We start from the raw sequence: 22,101 nt of genomic DNA, 5'->3' as shown, positions 1-22,101 counted from the left end.
AGACACTTAAAAAAAGAAAAGCTGCCTACTACTAGCATAGTTTTGCCATGAGATTTCAAATGTTTGCGTTATTGCATGAATGTCCTAAATCGCTTAAAAAAAGGAACTCGTATATAAAATAGTTTCTTTCCCTTCAGCCTTGTCTTTTTCTCAATAATTCGTTATCCCCCTCCAGCTCAAATGCATAATGATGAGGAGGAGGCACTTCAGATTCACTTCGCTGTCGTCGCCAGTCTGCACTGGGCAAAGGCGGCGGCGGCGGCCCTTCAGCATTTTGGTCTGACCGAATAGATGCAGCCGACGTCGACTCGGGCTGTCGAGACAACGAGGGAATATCAGTAAAGCCTGACGAGAGCCGATGACGGTTTGCTGCCGCCAGGTTCGCCGTGGATAATGACAATGAAGACGCAGAGGATGTCTGGTCTAGCATGATTTGCGACGTCGATGCCGATGTCAGATAGTGTCTCCCCTTGTTCTTCTTTGATAGTTTTTTCTGTTTCTTTTCCGTTTCCTTGTACTGTTTTTGGATTTCTTTGATTCTGTTCTTGTTGGCCTTTTGGAGTTCCTTTGCTTTAACTCGTTGGGCATTCGCCCATGCCTTGGCTGCGTCGTGAGGGTTCATAGCAGGGACTTGTGCTGCTGCTGCCGTGTGGTCTCGCTCTGTTGGTATAGGGTAGCTTGCTGGTCGATGGATCGGAGCACCCTCTTCTTTAGCTGGCATCGACACTTCCTTGTCAGCCCCTAACTCGAGATTCGACGTTGTCTTGTCGATGTTTAGAGACGGTACACTCATTTTGTGCTGATGGTGCTGCCACTGCAGTTTGCGGTTCCGTCTGGCTCGCTGCAGTTCTCGAATTTCTTGCTTTGCGCGACGGTCCGATTCACGAAACGCCTCGCGCAGAAGCCGGGTTTCTTCTTTCATCAGCACACGCCGGCTCTCGCGCTGTCTTTCGTCGTCTGGAGAATCCCATCGTCCCCAAGAGCCCCTCTGGCCCACACGGGGCAACAGAAATCGAGAATCGCGTCGGGTCTGTTGCAGGATCCGGATATGGCCGCGTAGACCAACTGTGGCGCTGTGGAGATCGCGATGGTGGTATTCATCCAGCGATGTCAGTTGTGCGCGCACCGCAGCGAGGTCGTCCGGTTCCAGCTCGGACGTGGTGGATATAGAGTCAATCGACGAAAGAGACTCGATCGAGCCAATAGACGATGCTGCTGACAGCCGTCGCGACGTCGACTGCACATCGTCCACCGAGCGAGATGTCATACTGTCTGTCTCTTCATACGCCGATAGAGCGTTTGACGTCGTACGACGACGCGCTATTCCAGTCATTCCAGTTGCCCAATTGCCTAGACGGTCACCCGCGTGTTCGATCTTTCGGCCCTTTGCCAACGCAGCCTCTTCGAGCCGTCTTCCGTGTGCTATTGCGTTGTCTTCGAGTCTTTTGCTGTACTGTTCGACTTGTCTCGAGCGAGCCAGCGCACTCTCTTCGATTGCTCTTCCGTATTCTTGAGCCTGGCTGGTTATTTTCTCGGCATATTGCTGTGCTCGTAGACTCACTTGGCTAGCCCATGCGACGGGGTTTGTTGGCCACGGGTAAGTCGACGTGTAAGAATTTTGATAAGACTTCGTAAGGGGAAGAGTAGCAGGATGATCGAGCGTTGTCGGAGAGCTAGTGGTACTAGTAGCTCCCGATAGAGGGGAAAGCGTAACGCTTGAGCGCTGGCTCTCTTGCTCGGGGCCTGGATACGTAACACGCGGCACCGGTCTTCTCGGTATCCTGTGCACTGGCTGCTCTGTCGAGACAGGAATGGGAGCGTTATGAGACGGCGAACGGGACAGCCTGCTGTGGTTTCGAGAAGCTTCTGTGGCTTGAGGATAGCAATTAGGACACAAAGGTGACGTTGGCCCGTTTTCCAAATCCGCAATATACACCCATGTCACGTATGTTCCACGAGGGTTGAAGAAATGGTCATTCCATTCCGTAATGACTGCATCCAGACGCGCACATCGCTCGTCGTCCGTCTCCTGCGGGCGATCCTTTCGATCTCGTTCAATCTCTGCGCGCACTCGCCGATGCAGGTGCGACGATAGTGCTGCGGGCCCCAGGCTGGATGGAAACAAGAAATTCAGAAATGTATCCCAATCGTGCTGGCTGATTTCAGCCGCTCTGGCTCTCCAGCACCGTGGTCTTCGGGGAAAGTCTTTTCCCTGACTGCGAGCATATATCGTTAGATGGTGAACCAGCGTGTCGCGCTTCTCGTTGTCAGATGGAAAGCCTCGGTCTGCAAAGTAACCTGCGGCTGAAGCGAAATGGGCGGGCTGTATGGCAGACGAGCTTTCTGCTTGCGGCGATTCAGTAGCTGTGATAACTGGTACATTCGATGGTGAAAGCGTTCTACGACTATTGTTATCGACATTGTCGTGAATATGAATCTCCGAAAGGGACGTCTCTAGAGGTCGCGAATCAGACCGGGATTCATTGCCATGGCCAGTTGGGATATCGCGACTGGCCTGGCTTTCACTAGCAACACTAGATCCTGTATTGTTGGCCGTTTGCGACTGCAAAGGGTCAATCGCAGAATATGGGGGAGGAGGAGCTTCTTCTTCAGTGGGGTCCATTTCGCAAGAGTCACAGACAACAACAAGTCGAGTGGATGAGTATGTTTCCTTTTTCTTCTATTTCACACGCGTTTTGCGCGCGTTCCCGATTTGGTGCCAAACAGAGTACTATTCCTTGATTGAACTAGTTATCAACACAGATAGAATTCTCAGAGCGTTGCAGAAATGTCGGTTCGGGATTCAGATCAATAAACGGTTGGTTATATCCAGATTGCTAGGTAGACGACCGAACAAGACGATTCGCTCGCTAGAATCGCCTGCTGTTGCTTCTACCCAAGGGTCACACAGTCGACGCTTGACCATCAATAAACCGTTTTATGAAATTCCCAAGAGGTGGAGGCGGTGGGTGACAGGTGTGACGTTGGAGGTTCTAAATATTTAATGTGGGGAGAGAAGCATCGGGTCGGAGAACGAGAAGTTAGAACGCTGGAGCCTTACCGCGCGAGCTTATTTTAGAAACGCGATCTGTTGATCTCTCTGGTACTGCAGAGCACAGCCCAACAATCAAGCCAGCCCAAGCCACAGCACAGCACTGTGCTACACTATACTGCAGGTATTAAATGACTTTAGGCAGCTCTTTTATTGAGCCTGGCTGGTTATTGACATGCCTTGCATGAATTGTTTTCTTTTTTTCTGTTTCACCTGCGGAGTATTTGTTATTTGGCCCCCAGATGGAATTCGGCTGGGATTAACGAGGATTATTATTGTTTCTTGGTGTTTTAGTGCTATTGTTAAATCGCCTAAAGGCTTGTTGACGTCAAGCGTGTTGGTTTTGGTGCTTAGCTGCAAAAGATCAGTTGATGTATGCAGGTCGTTGAATATCCGGCCATGACTATTATTATTATCCACAACCACACACACGCTCCAATCCTAATATATCCCAAGAAAAGAAACGTATCTAGACAATGTAATTAATTGACATGGTAATCACCAACTTTTATCATATTACCAAGCGTCGCCCCAGCCATCTTCTTCACCCTCAGCTTCTTTCGGTTTCGTGTCTATAATCTTGGCTGGTTTCGAGGCCCGCGTCGTCGCAGGCGTTTTCGAAGTGCCAGTGGACCGTATGGGAAGATCCGCTGAAGCAGAAGAGGTTTTGTTCTTGGATAATAGTGGCTTTTTGGTCTTGGCTTTGGACTGAGCCGCCAGCCACCCGGCAAAATCGGGTTCGCCTCCGTCATCATAGGGCACTGCCGCAGGCGCTGGTGCAGGAGCTGGCGCCGGGCTGGCTGGTGTGTCGAAGAATGCGTCCTCGTCATCCTTGTCTTCAGCTTGTCCGTCGTCTTGGTCCCATGCATCAGCACCCCAGGCGTCGTCGTAATCTTCTTCTACCATATCGTCTATCGTCGTCGTCGTCGTCGTCACCTTGGCCGCGGTTTCAGAGGAGGCCCGGACAAGAGGGTGCGCAACCTTGAGGCTAGAAGGAGTGTAATGTAGGGTTTCGGCTACAGGAGCATGGGCCGGTTGAGGTACAGATGAAGGTCGCGCCAATTCGGCAGCAGTCAATGCGTTCCCATTGCTGGTGGGTTGGATTTCTCCGTTGGCAGCCGTGAGCTTGTTGGTAAACGAAGAAATGGCCCATCCAGCCCACGACGTATCATTCGATGTCCCAATGCGAGCTGCATTAGTATTGTTCGCCGCAGAGGTATCGCTCGGGGGCGGCAGAACAGAGTCGGCCAAGGTGCTGCCATGTTGTCGAACACGCTGTAGAAACAAGTCGAGGGTCTTGTTGGCTTGGTCGCGCACGAGTCTGATTACTTGATTAGTATAAAAGTCATATAAACCCAGGGTGAATGCCGCCTACTTCTCTCTGTCTAGCAGTGAAGGGCACAAAGCCGGCAAGACCTTGCTAGCACAATCATCTTCTGAATAGCTGTCAATCGTCGCTGCAAAGGCGAGTAATCCGGCGTTACGCGCATGTACAAAGGGGTCTCGCACAGAGCGCGAAAACGCTGCAATAAGCACTTTTGTCCGTGTCTACCGCCAGTATTAATTAGCTGTCAAATAATCACACGGAAGAAAAATTGAAAACTCACGTTTTGTGAGAGGTTTTTGGCAATCTTGCCCAGGCAGATTGTCGTGTTGGTACGAATACCTGGTTGTTCATCATTTGCAGTGCGAGCCAAGAACCGAAGCAGCTCTCCGTTGATTACTCTATCAGACAGTTTACCAATAACAGTCAAGACCGCCTTGACGGTCTGCTCTCGAACAACGGGGGCAACGTCGGTGAACCCAGATGTCTATAGATATAAGAATCTGTCCACACATGTCAAGAGAGCGCTTCACTTACCATCTGTGGGAAGATCTTGTCCGTGACAAGCTTCTGCGAGAAGCGGTCGATCATCAGGGGCAGATTGTCCAGCAAGCTGACCCGCAAAGCACGGTCTGGGTTGGCAAATAGTCGAACAAGGACTGGGGTAATCCGCGATGCATATTCATCGTCAGTGAGCTTTGTGCCTATTTTGACAACAGCAGTGAGAACTTTGGGTCCGCCGCCACCGAATTCTACCGATTTCAAGAGCTCTGGTAACACTTTCATTTTGAAAAACTCTTCCGGGAAGTCTTCAGATACTTGGCTTAATTGACTTTGAGGGAGGTTAGAAACGGTGCCTGATACTTTTAACAAGAAAGACTCACTTGAGAAATTCATCTCTTTCAGAATCATTTTTCAGTCCAAGGCTTTCGACGTCGTCCGTTAGCCGGATCAGCGGTGTCTCAAAAAACCCGCCAATTTTCTTGCCCTGGTCGACAAAGTTTGCAGCGCTGATTCGTATCTTGGGATTTGCCGCACATAATCTTCGATAACTCTGGTGCATGCTAGGGGGCACGTTTGTGGTCTTTCCAACCTGATCTGCCCCGGCGAAACTTCCATTAAAAACTTCGAATATCAGAATCCCGAGGCCAAATGAGTCCACTGCAGCCAAGGGGTTTCGCTTAATTGCCTCCCAGCCGCCTTTGTTGATCTCTGGAGGGGTATAACGTGCAGAGTCTGGAACGAGACTGCCATATGTCTGCCTTTTGCGTTAGCAGGTAGTCTTTTCTGGAACCAAGGCCCATCTCAACCCACATATATAATTGCCTCGTCATCATTCATAGAGCTTAATATATCAAACCCACCCAGCTTCCACTCTCCGCTTTCACTTGTATATACGGAAGGAACCCGAACGGCGCCGTGCACAGAAGAAGCGTCCTCGTTGATAAATTTGAGCGTAGACTATAGTACCCAAGAGTTAGCGACACAGCTTTATATGTGATGGCTCTGCTAGCTTACAGCAACAGTATAGATCCCCCATTTGGCGGTCTCTTCGCTGATACTTTTCCGTTTCACATTCCAGGAAAGGGGCGTGACTCGTTCGGTGACGATATAAATATGTGATTCAGTCTGTGTGCCGTAGGTTAACCATGCTTTGTTTTGCCATAGTTCCTACTCATGACAGCATACCTCTATTGTATCCAGCACCTTCAGAACGCCGGGATGCCTCAATGTGCGGCATTTGCGCATCGCATTCTTGGCCAGAGGAAGTCGAGACTTGTTTGCATTGATGTCGAATGTGAACACGCTGCAATTAGAGCCGTCGTCCTAATATGCCGACCAGGACAGTGTCAGCACTTGTCTTCCAGCATTCGACAACTCAAAACCAGAAGGTTTCAGAATGAGCGCACCCGTTTGGTTGCATTATGCAGTGTCCACAGCGTGTCGTTTCCATCCACCCGGTCTCCAAGCGAAAAGGGAAGAGAGCTTCCTTTTGCTATTGCCGATGCGACAGCCGACTTTAAAAAATCCATGTTGAAGCGTGCTCTCCTTTGTTTTCAAGCGAAGGTCGTCCGGCCACGGTGTTCCCCTCTCGTTTGCAGCCTGAGGAAGGTGGCGCGGCGCGCAATAGCGAAACCCCCTCAATAATCCCACTTGATGCGTTTGTATATTATGAAAACTCGCCCATAGCTTTTCGAAAGGAATGAGATGGTGTTGCTTTGTGTAATTATAGGACGGTCTTATTTTTTCCCCAGCGAGGGCACAGGCTGTAACTTTGGCGTAAACAGAGGGGGCCTCGGTGTTATCAGCACCAAACTTGTTATCCTCCGTAGAGGCGATCCGTGCTTGGCGGCATGGAGAAAAAAGATCCGCTTGTCCCAATCTATCTTGGCTTGATCCACCCGACGACGCCTGGAAAACATCCCAGCTTCTTTCCCCTTCTTTACCTTTTACCTACTTCTTTCGATCCTTATTATCCTTGTATTAGCCAACAGCCTATTATATGTGCTGCAGCTTGATACCTTGGTAAGTGTTTTATTTATTCTTGATACACGCTTCTCCGTTATTCCTTGCTTGTCTCTCTGCATTATTCTCTCCTATGATGCGAAACTTGGTAAAAGGTCAGACTATCAAAACAAGCTCGAAAAAGGCAAGAAAAAGCGCATGACAGATCCATCTCGAAGGGGCTATTTCAACTGCATTCTCCCTGAAATCAGCATCTTCAGGGAAAGGGGGAGCTAGTTTTATATTGCCCTCTGAGGCAGGTGCCTTGGATTTCCAAAGCAGAGCAAAACGAAAAAGAAAGAAAAAAGCGAGGCACCTCTAGTGCTCTACGACGGGAGCTGTTCGTCTTTTTCTTTTTTTCTGAGGTTTACTCTACGAACTGCCTTGGTATTCAAGCACATATCAAGCACTGTTTTTTTTTTTCACGAAACAACCGCCGCATTATGGGGTTCTCGGCCCGCTGCGTTTCCATGAGGGTTTGAAAGAAAAAACAGAGAACCAATGGCTTCGGCGGACAAGTTACTCCCTTGCAGGATTGGTTTTCACTTACCTGGTGATATCGTTATTTCGGGGCAGATATGCGTTGACTCGGCACCGCGAGATGGATGTCATTGCTGCTTTTTTTCCTTGTCTTGCTTGCTATGGGCTAAGAATGATGACCAAAAAATTAATAAACTGAAAAGACCTGAGGAGATATACATAGGCTTTTTTCAGAAGCTGTTGTTTTGTTTTGTTTTGGCTTTTGTTTTTGTTCACCTATACTCGCTGGACTTGCATGCTAATCGAGTCACAGGTCAAGTTGCTAGAATTGGATCGATAGGAAAATATTTCCCACAAGGCAACACGAAAATATTGACGCTGGGGTTAAGTTGTCAAAAGTTAATGTCTATATAGATGCCTACGTGTAAATAAGTGAATAGGACGCGCCGTTCACCAAGGCCAGCATTTACAAGCATTTACAAGAACTACCGAGTACAATGTTTAGCTGTAGTTTTCAGTTCCAGATTTCCCCATTGGCTAGCTAGATGAAACTACCATTATCTAGAAAATTGTTCAACAGTAGTCTCAACCTTCCAGTCCACCTCGAGCGATTCCTGTCCGAACAGAACAGAGATAGTTTCCTTGTGAATATCAAATCGCTAATACTATTCCTCCACACCGAAAAAGCCGAGTAGTACCCATGCTTAATCCAACCGATACGCTAGAGAGAGAAAACATGTGTACTACCAAATGTTAAGGAGCCACCCCAGCAAAGAAACATTGCCAAAGACATTGTTCCCTTAATCCAACGTACCGGCTGCAGATCCTCCCCTCCTGCCACCCGCATAACATAAACTTGAATCGGCAAAGGTGATTATCCACAGATCTAAGATGCACAATGCACTGAACCATGGCCAATATATATCAATGATTTGATACGATGCTGCGATATCGGTCCGCAGTGATTGGTTGAGGTAGTTCAAATACCGGACTGCCTCCAAAGAGAGTGTTTAGATACAGGCATCTCATGACGAGACGATTTTACCCATTGTTCACTTCGTATCTTCAGATGTTTCTGCCGGCGGGGGCGGAGCAGCTGCCGACGGAGGTGGTTGAGAGGGCCCTTGAGGAGCCATTTGTGGCATCGGGTTGAAGTTATTTCCAGGTCCACGATGTTGATGCGGTGGATAATGTTGGTTTTGGTGAGGGCTAGAACCATAGTGAGGTTGCTGCGGATAGCCACGAGGGGGTCCTATATAATATTAGCTCATGTATATATAAACGTTACTAGTAAAATCAAAACTCACCATGACCACCAGGTTGCTGTGGTGCATACATTGGCTGCCCGTGCTGACCAGGATTCATGAACATGACTGGTTGCGGCGGCTGACCGGGCTGAGAGCCTTGGTGCATCATCATAGGTGCACCGCGGCTGGGACTAGGGTAGCCGCTATGTGGTTGCGGCGGAGGTCCACCAGGCTGCGGGTAGGCGTACGCTGGGTTAGGGGAATACATTTGCATATGAGGATTGTATTGTCCGGTCATTCCTTGAGGGACACCCATGTATGGGCCGCCCGACGGCTGTTGTACCATCATTGGTGCATTCATTCCATTTTGAGGACTGGCAAACTGAGGACCACCGGGATACTGGCGCATATTTCCAGGATGAGCACCACCTTGGTTCCCATAAAACTGAGGCACGGGCTGGCCAAAGGCCAACTGAGCATGTGATGTCATTGGGGATGGATAAGCATGCGGTAGTCGAGGCGAAGGAAATAAGTGCGAAGTTGAGGCTGATAGTTGCATGCGATGAGGATCTTCAAAGTGCGGTGCTGGTTGTTGCTGATGAACATGGGGCCCATGAACTGTGGACTGGGCGTTTTGGTTGTTTTGCTGAGGATGGAAAGGAACTTGTCCATGATGGGGAGGAATATTCGGGTTCGAGGCTGAGCGACTCTGCGGAGATATTGATGACGGAGTTGTCTTGAACATATCGCGGAATGTTTTCTCCTGGTTCGCGGGAGTCGTATCCCAAGTAGGCGCGGTGCGGTATGGGAACGGGATTCCACCATTCACCGTGAAATTTTTGTCCTTTTGTTCCGTCCCTTCTTTCTTCAAACGCTCCACGGGAGAACACTGGTCCTTCAGAGAGGGCCGCTCGGCAGCAGGAAGAGGCTTTTTGTTGCCAAAAAAGGCAGAGGGTGTACTGGCACGAGATACCGAGCGACCGCGGGTGCTCAGCTGAGGGCTAGCAGCAGCCCCAGAACCGCCAGGTGTGAAGGTGCTAGCTGCTGGATTCGGTTTAAATTCCATTGCACGAACATTGAATTTAGTGGATGTGGGAGTTTGTAACTTGGCGTCAACTAGGGGACCCGAAGAATGGATACGAGCATCTTGGATAGGTAAAGGCGCAGGGACAGTTCCGAGAGCGTTCTTTTGCTGGCGGTAATTGTCCGCGAGGCGGTGACTCAGAGTTCCTCGACCGCCATGGAAATTCTGAGGTGGTATTCTCCCTCCATGAGGTCCTTGAGGCGGAAACGCCTGGCGTCCACGTTGGTTGTTTTGACGATCAGCGGGCGCAGAGGGGGGAGCAGGACCTGTACCAGCTTCAGGACGAGGCGCTGCAGCTCGAGCGGTCCCAGGCTTTTGTTCCGCCGGAGACGGTGTTTGTGAACCTGCTCTGGAGGATGTTTTCTCACTGGCTTGACGTTGTGCCCTTTCGACTATTTTTTCCTGCTTACTGGGGTCCTTTGCCAAGATGGGCACAAGATCTTTGGGAACTGGAGTGGCCAGCTTGAAATTCTGCGAGAATTTCATAAGCTCATTGAGCTTCACAGTACGATCATGAGAGACCTGGTTTCGCCGACGCTCTTGCATTTTCATCTTCTCATTATTGGCAAATTGACGGAATTGATCGAGAACTTCGGTTTCCACATTCGACGTGGCATTTTCAGCGGCGACAGCGCGTTTTGCGCTGGTGTTTGAAGGTACTGATCCCTTCTTTTCTGCTTGCGCAATCTTTGCTTGAGTTTCTGGTCCGGGTGCTTCGGCTGACTTGGCCGATGTTGAGTCTCTGGGTGCGGAACCGGGTTTCGCGAGCTGGGCGGATATAATGGCTGGGTCTGCAGCAGCTGGAGAGATGACTGGAGGCTGCTGGGTGAGCGGTCGCCGTGCCGGTGGCGTATACGTGTTGGGCTGACCGGACTGCAATGGGGTGAAAGAAGCTTGTTCGCGACGAACACCACTGTATCTCTCTTCCTCATCATGACCATCGCCCTCGAAGGTTTGACCACGTTCTTCCCGCAAGTGAGGGTTTTCTGACTGTGTGCCCTCGATTTCACGAGCTATACGAGCCGCCTCTGCCTCTCGCTTCTTGTATGATGGATCATTCCGGTTGATACGCGTAGTATAAAGGTTTTCATCATAGCTGGTTGTAGCACCGAATAAGCGTGCGTTCGTTTCGAACTGGTCCCAGCCCCCAGTTTTGGAGCTTTCGAGGGACATGTCCACGCTCGAATCCACTACGCTAGGTTCCCAACGTTGCAAATTTCTCTCCCGCATGCCCAGGCTGCCTGATATATCGGTGTCGGTACGAAATCCGGTTGTGGCTCCTAATTGCTTATCAGTACATGAGACAGGTAATGTATAGCCTCTGTTGCTTACCATTTGATTCCTTGACCATAACTTCCGATGTAGTCACGTTGGCAACGGTAACATCAGTAATGTCCTTCAGGTCAAATGTCATACTGTGATCGGGAGCTGAGCCAAGATATGGAGTCGATGCATCGCTCAACCCATTGGCGCGAGAATCCTGTTGGGTGTTCACACGCTGAACCATCTTGAGAACGAATGTAGAATTGATTGACTCAAGTTCTGAAGATGAGAATATTCCATTGAATTTTTCGCCATTCTTGGTGGCAACGGTCGCGGGGAGGCCCTAAACGAATGTTAACACAACTTCACGGCAACAACGACGCCTTTGTATAATAACATACGATGAAACTTGTAATCAGGAAAAGAAGGCGGTTGTGGGCTTGCTGTTCGGGGGTATTGGAATCCTTTGACGTCACCTGTTTCGGCGATGGAGTCGATTTGTTGCTACCGTTCTGGTGTAGCGATGGTTTCTGGGTGATTGGATTGATTCCTTGGGTCCAGGCCTTTTGGGAATTGGAGCGCCTATGAGTTCATACGGGTTAGTATCTTCATTTCTGAGAACTGTCCAGAGGTGGCCAGTGATGGGGGGGACAAGATAGGCTTGACAGTTGATGGGGTTGCAGTCACACAAAAGTACAAATGACTCATGCTTAGAGTCATTATTTGTATATTTGAATGGTCCCCTCCACGCCATTCAGCCAGTCGGACAACCGGGGTGAGGTGAGTCACGTACCTCTGGCTACCATCTCCAGGGCTGTTCGACTGTCGTCGACCAGAGTCGGAGCCTTTTAGACTTGCATTTGTCCTCAAGGACTGCCGGCCATTGCTAGTGTTCTGTGAAGAGGGATTGCTGTTGTTGCCGCTGCTACTGGTGTTGCCGTTACCAGGAGGCCCGTTGGCGGCAGGCACAGAGTTGGCGGAGGAAGCCATCGCGATGTCGTTTTTTTTTTTCTGAACAGGACACCGATGTAGAGAAAAAACCTTCCGTATCCGTAATAATTCTTCCTTGCTTTTCCTTTCTTTCCTACGTCTCAGACAGGAGGGCGGAAGATGGGCGATGCCACGACACACGCACACTAACCGCCCGCACGGATGGAGCGAGGCAGGCTCTGGCACGAGACAAAGGGGGACTGTCGGTGCAACAGATGAGCGACAGCCAGAAGCAGTCAGAGCTGCGATGGAACAGAGAGAAGAGAAAGGGGACAAAAGAATGAAGGTCGAGAAGGGGGGAGGGGGATGAGACAGGCAGGGCCAGAGGACGAAGAAGAAGGGCGTCTCAAAAAACAACAAATGGAGATGAGAGGGTGCAGTTTAGCCTTAGTGCTGGGGGAGGCAAGAGCGACGACCAAACGAGTTAGGTGAAGGGCAGCTGTCTCGGGCGGGCTTAGCGCCGGTGGGGTGTTTCTTGGCCGAATTTGGCCCTGTTTGGCCTGTTTGGCTCTGTTTGCTCGCGGAAGCGGGTGCGCTAGTCTGCTTTGGGAAGCGGCCCCGCTCAGTGCGCCATTGGCCAATCAAGGCTCATGAATCATTACTCCGTGATTTATACGGAGTAGTACATACAACAAACTAAACAATATTATTTCAGTCCCATACAGGTCTATCCTTTTATGTTATCTAACTTCCTTGAAATTGATTGACTGGTTTGAAAATACCTCATCATGCTAAGAATGTCCTAACGTACGAATATGGCCACAATATTATTAGACACACCTAACTTCCGATCTGATTTGCGAATAAAATTTAAAAATTTATTGTCCGCTCCAGGCTGGTGCTAAACTAGTTAGCCGATCCACACTAGGCCCAATATGGCAGGTAAAGTTTTTGTGTAAAGTATTAAGCATATGTTACACATATTTCAAACAGTATTTCACTAGTGTTAAACGGAGTACGTATTTGTTTTTATTGTATAATTGATATAGAAAATCGTTGACGGGCTGATTCTACTTGTAGCAACACAACCTCTCGGCGGTATTTATAATGATTACTGATCACTGCCTCGGCAACTGTGGTTGTAGAGGCATATATGACAGAGCTGAGGTCCTGGTCCAGAGAGCAAAACATACAGTACCGTTGATTTTCTAAATCCGGATAACACTGCCAAAGGAGTTCTTGTTCAATATCGCGAAGTCATGGCACAGCAAACTCATCCAACCCCTTCCCCTCTATCACTCGAAAATTCCACACAACATCTCTCGATTGCAGAGAAATTCCTCTCGGGCTGGAGATCGGGAAATACGATCTCCACTGCCGACTTCTCAAAAGTTTATACCCCAGATGTAGTTTGGTTTGACCACTTCTTCCAGCTGCATCTTGTCGGTACTGCGGCTGTGGACCAGCTACGACAACGTTGGTGCGGCGCTATGGATGACCTTTCTATCGATACTGTCGCGATACTGCCTACTGCAGAGGGAGCTGTCGCTCAAGTGATTAACAGGGGAATTTTTGCACGGGACATGCTGCCGAAACGCAAGGCCACCGGGAAGAGGTATGCGTGCCATGCCTGTTATGTGCTGCGAATCAATGCAGAGGGGTTGGTGGAGAAAGTGGACGAGTACCAAACCATGGCATTTGACGATGGAGTGGATATTGAAGGGTATTCGAAAAGAGACGGTGGTCCGGTGAAAGACTTGGTACAGTAGTGCTTGGGGGCTCTTACTGCTCTATGACCGGATTGTCTAACACAAAGACAAGCAGAATCGAGCGTCCCCACAACAATGCACAGCTAACAGATTATGATTCCACTAGCTTGAGTCCTTGATCTACCGTACATCTCTCAATTGATGTAATGGCAGAATCGACATTGACTACATGTCGGACTATGTACATATCAATAGCTTTTCTTGTTTATATTTATTCTGAAAAATCATCTTTCGCAGGACTATATAAGTTTCCCTCTTGCTTATATCAACTAAACTCGGTATAGGAAACGGCACTGATTGGTATGCCTTTTAACATGTATACTTCATATATATATATATATATATATATGAGGCGGCTAAGTATATACCTTTACATACATGTATGTACGTGAGATATTAACATATAGCAGAACAAACCGAAGTATTCGACTACGACAGTAACGGACACCTTCACAGACTGTGCCATATTTTATTACTGCATATATGTAAAAATGAAAATAAAATAAAATAAAGGACGTGACTGGTCTTATTCTCGTTCTGAACGATGCACTCTCTGATTGGCGGAGGCTGAGACCCGTGACCCACCGGGTCCCGCTGTTTTAGGGGCGAGAGGAGCAAGGTACACCTGGATAGGCAGCTTGAAGATCACAAACACCAAGATCCCTCGCCCACCCCCCCTCAGACACGACATTCCCCAGTTGTCGACAAACAGTCTTCCGATACCGTGATCGGACCTGTTCCCGACCACAGCCAACCCTCCCAAACGGACGTCTCGGCTGTCGTTTGCCGTCCATGCAGTCAACACACTCGTTATCTCGACAACCACAACGGCCGGCTGGAGCCGAGTCGCCGGCAACTGTTGAAAGCAGCGCAGGGGGCAGCATGTCATCTCAGACATCTGGGCCTAGGAGTTCCTCGGCCTCATCTCGATCTCAGGCCTCAAAAGGCTCCGTGGTAAGTCTATCGTCACCGGCTTTGTACTGATGACTCGTTGGCTGTTCTTTTTCTCGCCCGACTTCACATTGCGCTGACCTGTCGATAAGGCCGACAAGCAACTCTCACAGATCGAGAAAAGCGTAACCCATCTCCTCGTAGCCACCAAACAGCTCCTTGAGACCTTGACGCAATGGTCACGCCAGCAAGCCACCGAAAACGAGGTGTCGGATGTTTATGTGCGACTGGGGTACGAATTCAACCTAGCTTGCCGTGCCTTCAACGCCATCGGGGTCGATACATCGGATCTTGGGCCCGTTCCCGATCTCCTGCGCACAATACTTGAAGACACATTAAGCCAAGATGCCTCCCCGCAAAGCCTGGATAGGTATCTACCTCGTATACGAGATATAATTATCAACCTCCTACACGGTCTGAAGAAAAAACAGGCACGGTTGCGCTCTCGACAAGCCCGAGAAGATAGCAAAGGCACGCCTCCTCCTCCCAGGCAAGCCAGCTTGGGAAGTGTGGCAAGCAGTCAGGCTGGTCCATCACAACAAGCGCCCGAAGATGCCATGCCTCAGTCGCCCCAGAAGCGCCCCTCTTCTTCGGCACGTCGATATGGAAGCAGTGGTTCACTGGAAGAACAGATTACCCCTGCGATGCCTCGTGACCGCGGAAGCAGTTTCGCAGACCGTGAAAATTCGAAACGAGATGCTCAACGAGCTCTTAATTCCCAGAATTCAGTGTCATCCATATCAACCTCAACGGCTCAGAATCCATCTGCACAATCCCCTGTCTCGGATGGGACCTCAATTTATCCGGCCCCGCCTCCGCCTCCGCCTCCTCCAAAACAAGACGATGCGTTGGGTGCACTACAACGAAGCGGCGAACTGGAGCGACGTGCATCTCGTCGGTTTTCAGCATATCAAATACAAAAGCATCTTGGAACATCCTCAAACGGCGTCCCTGTTCTTCCCACTCAGACCGCAGCCTTACCTAACAGAGGCCGCGATGTCAGGGAGTCGTTGAATGCTGTCCGTTTGCGTGGTTCTTACGTCCACGGCCGACAGAGGTCGACTAACCGCCACGAAATATCGCCCAACCGGCCTAATCAAGGCCAGCCTACGCCGATATCCATAGAGAATGGTGATGCAAGCCGGTCAAACTTGCAAATTGTGCCACCCAGCGAGCCTGCTCCTGCTGAGGATCACGGTAGCCCAATGGCGAAGACGCCGTCCGACAAACTTCGATCTCCGGTTGAATTAGATGGCCGTGATATACCCAGGGCCAACGCTTCTGTTTCCTTGCCTCAGCCGTCCCAGGACACAGCACTAGCTGAGGCATTCGAGCCCATTAAAAGAAGCGCCGAAGATGCGGCAGAACATACGCCCTCACCTGCCGAAGGCCCTCCGCCGGCACTGGCTACTCCTACTCACCTACAACAATTCATACCGGATCAGTCGCCTTCTCCAGGTAAGGAGTTGACGCTATTTTTACAGTACAAGAGCAAGATCAAGAAGTACGTCATCTCCGAAGGGTCTACAGGCTTAACAATCGGACGGCTCCAACTGGCTTTCATTGAGAAATTTGCTTGGAACACTCATCAAAATGGGGTTGATCTTCCGGAAATATATATTCAGGATCCTATCTCCGGGATACGACACGAACTTGAAGACTTGAGCGATGTCAAGGATCGATCTGTTCTAGTGCTAAACGTCGAAGTACTGGACGAAGTTAAACGTCATTTTGATGACGGCATTGGAAGCATCCGCAGTTTGATCGAAGGGGTAAAAAGCGCAGTGGACGTCCAGGAAACCGTCATCCAGCGCGTTTCGGAGCGCCAGATTGACGCTGCTAAAGAAATGGCTCGCTTTTCAGCAGCTCCACAAGTGCCCACTCGTGTCGACACATCTAAAGCCGGTGCAGTGCGCGGGCCCATTTCGGGTAATAGCGACCAACTTACGGAACTCCAGAACTTGAGACGGGACATTGCCGTTTTGCGTCAGACCTACTCTAGCTTTTCTTCCGATATAGCTGCATCTATGAGCAAGATCCGAGCCAAAGCAAGCGGCGTGAAGACTGCGGCCGATACAGTATCGACACCCAACGAGGGCGACGCCGGACGTGCTCGCATTAATGCCGGAAAGAAAGAGCTTGGAGAAGACTCGGAAAGACTCGTTGGGAGGGTCGATGACCTTCAAGATTTGGTTGAAGATATTCGAAAGGATGTTGTCACACGTGGCGTGCGCCCTCTGCCTCGTCAGCTGGAGACTGTTAGTCTAGATCTCAGCTCCGTCACCAAGGACGTCAAGAAGATGCAGGATTTCTTGAAACGGGAGAAACCCATCTGGACAAAGATCTGGGAGAAAGAGCTTCAACTTGTTTGCGAGGAGCGTGATCAGTTGACCATGCAAGAAGATCTGGCTGCCGACTTGGAAGATGATCTGGAAAAGGCTGCGCAAACTTTTGCTCTTGTGGAACAAGCCACGCGTCAACAGAACGCGCAGAATTCCGAAGGGGCGCCTGTTCTCCGTAATGTATCTCGCAGTCTTGTGGTCGACCATAATGTGGACCCAGTCAAGGCCAAAGACGGAGTGCTCGGTGAAGTTCGTGCTCTTCAGCCAAATCATGAATCACGCTTGGAAGCCATTGAGCGAGCGGAGAAAGCACGACAGAAGGAGCTCGAGACTCGCCGCGTCGGGCTGTTCCAGAAAGAGCTGGGGAACTTTGTTGAAGAAGGAAAGCTGAAGAAGAGCGGAGGTGTGGAAGAAACCGAGCGACTTCGCCGAGCTAAGGATGATCGAATTCGCAAAGAGGTATACGAGCGCATGGCTGCAAGAGCGGCCGGGATTGAGCAAGCGGAAACAGCAGCCACACAACCCGCTCCAAATGAGACAGATGAAACGCCGTCTGTTCCCTCAGAGGGAGAAGAAGCAAGCTCTACACCGCAATCCGGTGTGAACGACAGTCCTGTAACGGAAGAGCCGGTATCTACAGAGCCTGGCGAACCTGGAGCGGAGGAAAGTTCAACGGACGCTCGTGGTATGTAGTGATCATCTACTTTCAGTTCCGTTTTTTCCCATTCCGGAATTTGACTCATGATGCACTCAGTGTCTTCGGGCTCGAGAAAGTCATGGCTTCCGTCCATCTTTTCCGGCTAGGTGGGTAGCCAAATAATGCATACACTTGTCTTGAGAAAGTGTCTCGGTTTGCGAGTGGATTTCATTTTTACCCTGCACCTTTTGTCCACTTTTCTCTCTCTCTATATACCAGTTGATAGTGACTGTCATATTACTATTTATTACACGTCTGCCATGTTATCTCCTTGAGTTTGATATTCACGATATTTGAGGATACCCTATTGTTATTATGCCATTGACCTGTCTGATTCCCCATCCTCTTCTCCAGCGATTTTCGCGATTGTCTCTCATTTTGACTAGAGAATGAACACATATAGCGCAGCCAGTTTTGAATTTCGCATGGGAATTTATTATGTTGTGGTTTAGCAATTTACCACGATTAGTTACTCCCGATAACCTTGATAAGATTAGCACTGTAGCAACAGGGGCCCGTGCGCCGATGCATTTGTTTTGCGGGATGCGACAACACCTGCGACTCTCTCTTTCTCTCTCATTACACCTAGATGGAGTGAGTATAGCTGAAAATTACGGTTATTATCTTGTATTCTAATCGAAGATTCTTGACAGGTTGTCGTACGGAATATGAAATTCTCCACCTCTTCCCTGTTCCTGTTTCTCGGACTTCTTTTCCGGCCTACGGTGGGGACCTCTGTTGACGATGGAGCTGCACAGCAACAATGGAATCAACACAACGCAACGGGAATCCGAAAGATGACCGGAGACGAGGGCGAGAAGTTCTACTTTGAGTATTGGGATTTTGGAGGCTTGTCGTCTTCTCTGGGCATGGACAATGCTAGCTTTGATGCAAATGCCGGGAAGAAAGAATTGCTACCAGCCCTAGCGCTGCATACGGGAAATGACTCGGAGAGCTTTGATCTAGCCGAGCGGTATTCGAGAAGCGCGAGACGTGCTCTGGCTATGTTATTAGGGAGAGATTTTAAATGTCCGACTGGCACGGTTAGCTGCACATCGATCGGTCATCCCGGTAGCTGCTGCGGCGAGAACGACACATGTGAGATAGTGCAGGATACTGGGTCAGGCACAGTTGGTTGCTGTCCAGCCAGCGAGAACTGTGGAGGAACTGTGAGTTCATGTGCTCAAGGATATACAAGCTGTCCGAGCGAAATCGGTGGTGGCTGTTGTATTCCGGGCTATTCATGCGTCTCGCAAGGATGTGAGAGACATTTGTCCTGCTCTATTTAAAAGAGGTTACGCTAATTGGATTATCAGGCGTGTATGTGTCGACGTATACGGTAACGGAGCAATCCACGACCTTTGTGGCTTCCTCTACCGTCTCAACTGTGTCATTAGAACCCACGACAAGTCACACGTCCGTATCGTCCATCATAACGTCAACAACCATGTCTCCCGTACCACCTGTGCGGCCTACTACTGAAGCCTCAACCACGATAACATCAGCCGCCACCACAACCACAGCGCTTTCTACGGGGCCCTCGGTGTGCCCCACGGGCTTCTATGCCTGCTCTGCGGTATACCATGGCGGATGCTGCCGCACAGGCCGCGACTGCGACACCACGTCTTGCCCTACTACATCTTCTACCACGGTCATAGACTCTGGCGGCGTCACAGTCGCAGTGCCCACGGGCAGCGCAGCTACTACTGCCTCGGCGGGCTCCTGTGCCACGGGGTGGTTCAGCTGTGCTGCTTCTGCTGGAGGCGGATGCTGTCCGAGCGGATTCGCTTGCGGTGCTAGCTGTACCGCGACAGCATCGGGGACAGCTACGGGAACTGTCGGGAAAGGCGAGCCAGGAGTAGGCGGAAGGTTCTTTGCGGATATGTACATTTGCGGGCTGTTTGCGTTGGGTACATGGTGTATTTCGTCTTTGGCGTTTTGATTTCTGTATTGTCTGCTGTGTATTATGTATATAGGTTTTGCTCGGGCCTCGCCCGGACGTGTTTAGACATGTAGATGCATGATTGAATGAGGAACGATACGTTTTGATAAGGAACTGTATTGTACTGTTGACAAAATGCCCCGTGGGGACCGGTGGGGCCGCTGTTCTCGTCGTTACTATTTCTCCGAGTCCGCAGGCGGTCAGGTTTCCGACCCGGTGAGCGCTCGGAGATGCTCTCCACACTGCTTGCCTTGCTATCTATCTCCCCTCTTTTTTTCTTCTTCTCCTGCTCTTGCCGACCTCTCCTCTCACGCCCCGACAACCCGCACCGGTCTCTCTTTAGAAGAATTTCTGTGTTAGTGCGTCTCCCATGGGATCTTTCTGATCTCTCTGATTCCTCCCAAGCTGACCGGAAACGTGCTTGCTGCAGATAGCCGGCTATCGGGTAATCCCCCCATCGCAATCATGACGACCGAAAAGCCTCTGCCTTTCGCCTACCAATTCGCCGCCGGTGCGGTTGCCGGTGTGTCTGAGGTGAGTTCTCTAGAGAATAATGTTTCTAAAGTCAGTTCTGTGACTAACGGTTGTCTCGCTGCAAGATTCTTGTCATGTACTTGCTCGTCCCATCTTTTTTAATGCCGCATTTCCGGCCGGACTAACAACATGCAACTAGGTATCCATTGGATGTTGTCAAGACAAGAATGTAAGTGATATTTGCTTTCTCATGCCGCGAGAAACATGCGGTCAGGCTGACACAGTTCTCAGTCAGCTCCAATCCGGTGCTGGCACCGGTGAAGAGGCATACAAGAGCATGTTTGATTGCTTTGCCAAAATTATCCGCAACGAAGGGTATGTTTTCGCCATCTTTTCCCTGTCTTGGTCGAGCTGAATTGACGCCAACGGCATTTGCCTCACAGTGCCTCGCGTCTTTACCGTGGTATCACCGCCCCAATCCTGATGGAGGCTCCCAAGCGTGCTACCAAGTTCGCCGCCAACGACACCTGGGGCACGTTCTACCGCGACCTGTTCGGCATTGAAAAGACCACCCAGCCTCTTGCCGTCCTCACTGGAGCTACAGCAGGAGCCACGGAAGCCTTTGTCGTGGTGCCGTTCGAACTGGTTAAAATCCGGCTGCAGGATAAGGCGCAAGCGCACAAGTACAACGGAATGCTGGACGTCGTGAGCAAGATTGTCAAGCAGGAGGGACCACTGGCGATGTACAACGGCCTCGAATCGACCCTGTGGCGCCACATCCTGTGGAACGCGGGTTACTTTGGATGCATTTTCCAAGTGCGCGCCCAGATGCCCGCTGCCGCTCCCGGTAACAAGAGCCAAAAGGTCATGAACGATTTGATTGCTGGTGCCATTGGTGGAACAGCCGGTACCATTCTCAACACCCCCATGGATGTCGTCAAATCTCGTATCCAGAACAGCCCCAAGGTCGCCGGCACCGTGCCCAAGTACAACTGGGCCTGGCCCGCCGTTGCCACCGTCGCCCGCGAGGAAGGATTCAGCGCGCTGTACAAGGGCTTCCTGCCCAAGGTTCTCCGACTGGGTCCTGGAGGTGGTATCCTCCTGGTCGTGTTCACCGGCGTCATGGACTTTTTCCGTGAATGGCGAGGGGAATAGACAATATCCAACTGAAACCAAAAACCAAAACCAAAACAACACAAATTTTTTTTAGACGTATTTGTATTGGGGCCAGCACGATCGATATACCCTATTGGACTTTGAAATAGATGACTAGTGTCAGACCAGACCAATCCAACCCAAAAACAACCTATCATGTATGGATGTTCTATGTTCTATTTCAACAGCATTAAAAAAAGGAAAAGGAATGTATAGTACGTGTTACTATGGTTGTTGTTGTTGTTCTTGCCTTTTTTTTCTCTCATGCATGCATTTACTTTGGTTCTTTCTCTCCCTTTTTCTTTATCTTTTATCTTTTTCTTTGTCTCTATTGTTGTTTACATGTTGCAGTCTGATAGATAGTATATAAATAAAGGCGATATCAATAAGTGAAATCAACTCACAATTTCAAAAATTCTTGAGTCTAATCTTTTTATATGCAATTGATCAATCTACTATAATAGGTATGTAAGAGTGAGTTCAATCATGTATATTATATTGTACGAGCAGCATATTAGCAAACTAAAACGGTCCAAGCAATACTAAAAAAAAAAGGTCAAAAAGTCAAGTCATTAAAATTCGAGAATAATGAGAAATATCATGGGAGAGTTGAAGAAAGACAAAAAAAAAAAGTCGAGGTCAGAAAATAAGACAAATCCATTGAAAACAAACATGGACCTCTGGGGTATCGATAGACCAGTAAGACGACAAAACATAAAATTGAGAGAATAAAAAGAACAAAGCGATCGCGAGCTTGAACAGGCATATATAGATAGGCAAGCCCGGGAGAAGAATGAGCGTTATTCATCTGATCATGTTGGCAAACAAACGTTGCAAATGAGAAAGTGAGATGGAGAAGAAGGAAAAACAATAACAAAAAAAAGAC

The 22,101-nt window shown here is 49.6% G+C and overlaps 7 protein-coding genes across 7 annotated transcripts; 3 read left to right on the top strand and 4 right to left on the bottom strand.

Moving 5' to 3' along the window:
* Positions 1-133: 133 nt before the first annotated feature.
* Positions 134-2,623, bottom strand: TRUGW13939_03215 (uncharacterized protein; the record flags this gene model as incomplete). Its single annotated transcript, XM_035486400.1, has 1 exon — positions 134-2,623. One exon carries the CDS (start codon positions 2,621-2,623, stop codon positions 134-136), a length of 2,490 nt encoding a protein of 829 aa, XP_035342293.1.
* A 945-nt stretch (positions 2,624-3,568) lies between these two features.
* On the bottom strand, positions 3,569-6,409 carry TRUGW13939_03214 (uncharacterized protein; the record flags this gene model as incomplete). The annotated part of the gene is made up of 9 exons (XM_035486399.1): positions 3,569-4,373; positions 4,428-4,600; positions 4,660-4,863; positions 4,914-5,208; positions 5,261-5,634; positions 5,691-5,837; positions 5,895-6,005; positions 6,066-6,203; positions 6,287-6,409. 9 exons carry the CDS (start codon positions 6,407-6,409, stop codon positions 3,569-3,571), a joined length of 2,370 nt encoding a protein of 789 aa, XP_035342292.1.
* A 2,004-nt stretch (positions 6,410-8,413) lies between these two features.
* Positions 8,414-11,945, bottom strand: TRUGW13939_03213 (uncharacterized protein; the record flags this gene model as incomplete). Its single annotated transcript, XM_035486398.1, has 5 exons — positions 8,414-8,613; positions 8,669-10,972; positions 11,025-11,298; positions 11,357-11,537; positions 11,749-11,945. 5 exons carry the CDS (start codon positions 11,943-11,945, stop codon positions 8,414-8,416), a joined length of 3,156 nt encoding a protein of 1,051 aa, XP_035342291.1.
* Positions 11,946-13,144: 1,199 nt separating this feature from the next.
* TRUGW13939_03212 (uncharacterized protein) lies at positions 13,145-13,654 on the top strand (the record flags this gene model as incomplete). Its single annotated transcript, XM_035486397.1, has 1 exon — positions 13,145-13,654. The coding sequence occupies one exon, from the start codon at positions 13,145-13,147 to the stop codon at positions 13,652-13,654; it is 510 nt and encodes a 169-aa protein (XP_035342290.1).
* Positions 13,655-14,446: 792 nt separating this feature from the next.
* Positions 14,447-19,126, top strand: TRUGW13939_03211 (uncharacterized protein; the record flags this gene model as incomplete). The annotated part of the gene is made up of 6 exons (XM_035486396.1): positions 14,447-14,608; positions 14,698-17,632; positions 18,048-18,238; positions 18,298-18,687; positions 18,752-18,813; positions 18,961-19,126. 6 exons carry the CDS (start codon positions 14,447-14,449, stop codon positions 19,124-19,126), a joined length of 3,906 nt encoding a protein of 1,301 aa, XP_035342289.1.
* Positions 19,127-19,204: 78 nt separating this feature from the next.
* Positions 19,205-19,534, bottom strand: TRUGW13939_03210 (uncharacterized protein; the record flags this gene model as incomplete). The annotated part of the gene is made up of 1 exon (XM_035486395.1): positions 19,205-19,534. One exon carries the CDS (start codon positions 19,532-19,534, stop codon positions 19,205-19,207), a length of 330 nt encoding a protein of 109 aa, XP_035342288.1.
* A 517-nt stretch (positions 19,535-20,051) lies between these two features.
* TRUGW13939_03209 (uncharacterized protein) lies at positions 20,052-21,215 on the top strand (the record flags this gene model as incomplete). Its single annotated transcript, XM_035486394.1, has 5 exons — positions 20,052-20,120; positions 20,186-20,196; positions 20,260-20,289; positions 20,352-20,435; positions 20,504-21,215. The coding sequence occupies 5 exons, from the start codon at positions 20,052-20,054 to the stop codon at positions 21,213-21,215; spliced, it is 906 nt and encodes a 301-aa protein (XP_035342287.1).
* Positions 21,216-22,101: the final 886 nt, after the last annotated feature.

This window comes from Talaromyces rugulosus, chromosome II (genome assembly GCF_013368755.1).
Source record: "Talaromyces rugulosus chromosome II, complete sequence".
In the NCBI taxonomy this organism is placed as follows: Eukaryota; Fungi; Ascomycota; class Eurotiomycetes; order Eurotiales; family Trichocomaceae; genus Talaromyces; species Talaromyces rugulosus.
The sequence above is the reverse complement of the archived record's forward strand: the minus strand, read 5'-3'. Positions and strand labels throughout refer to the sequence as shown.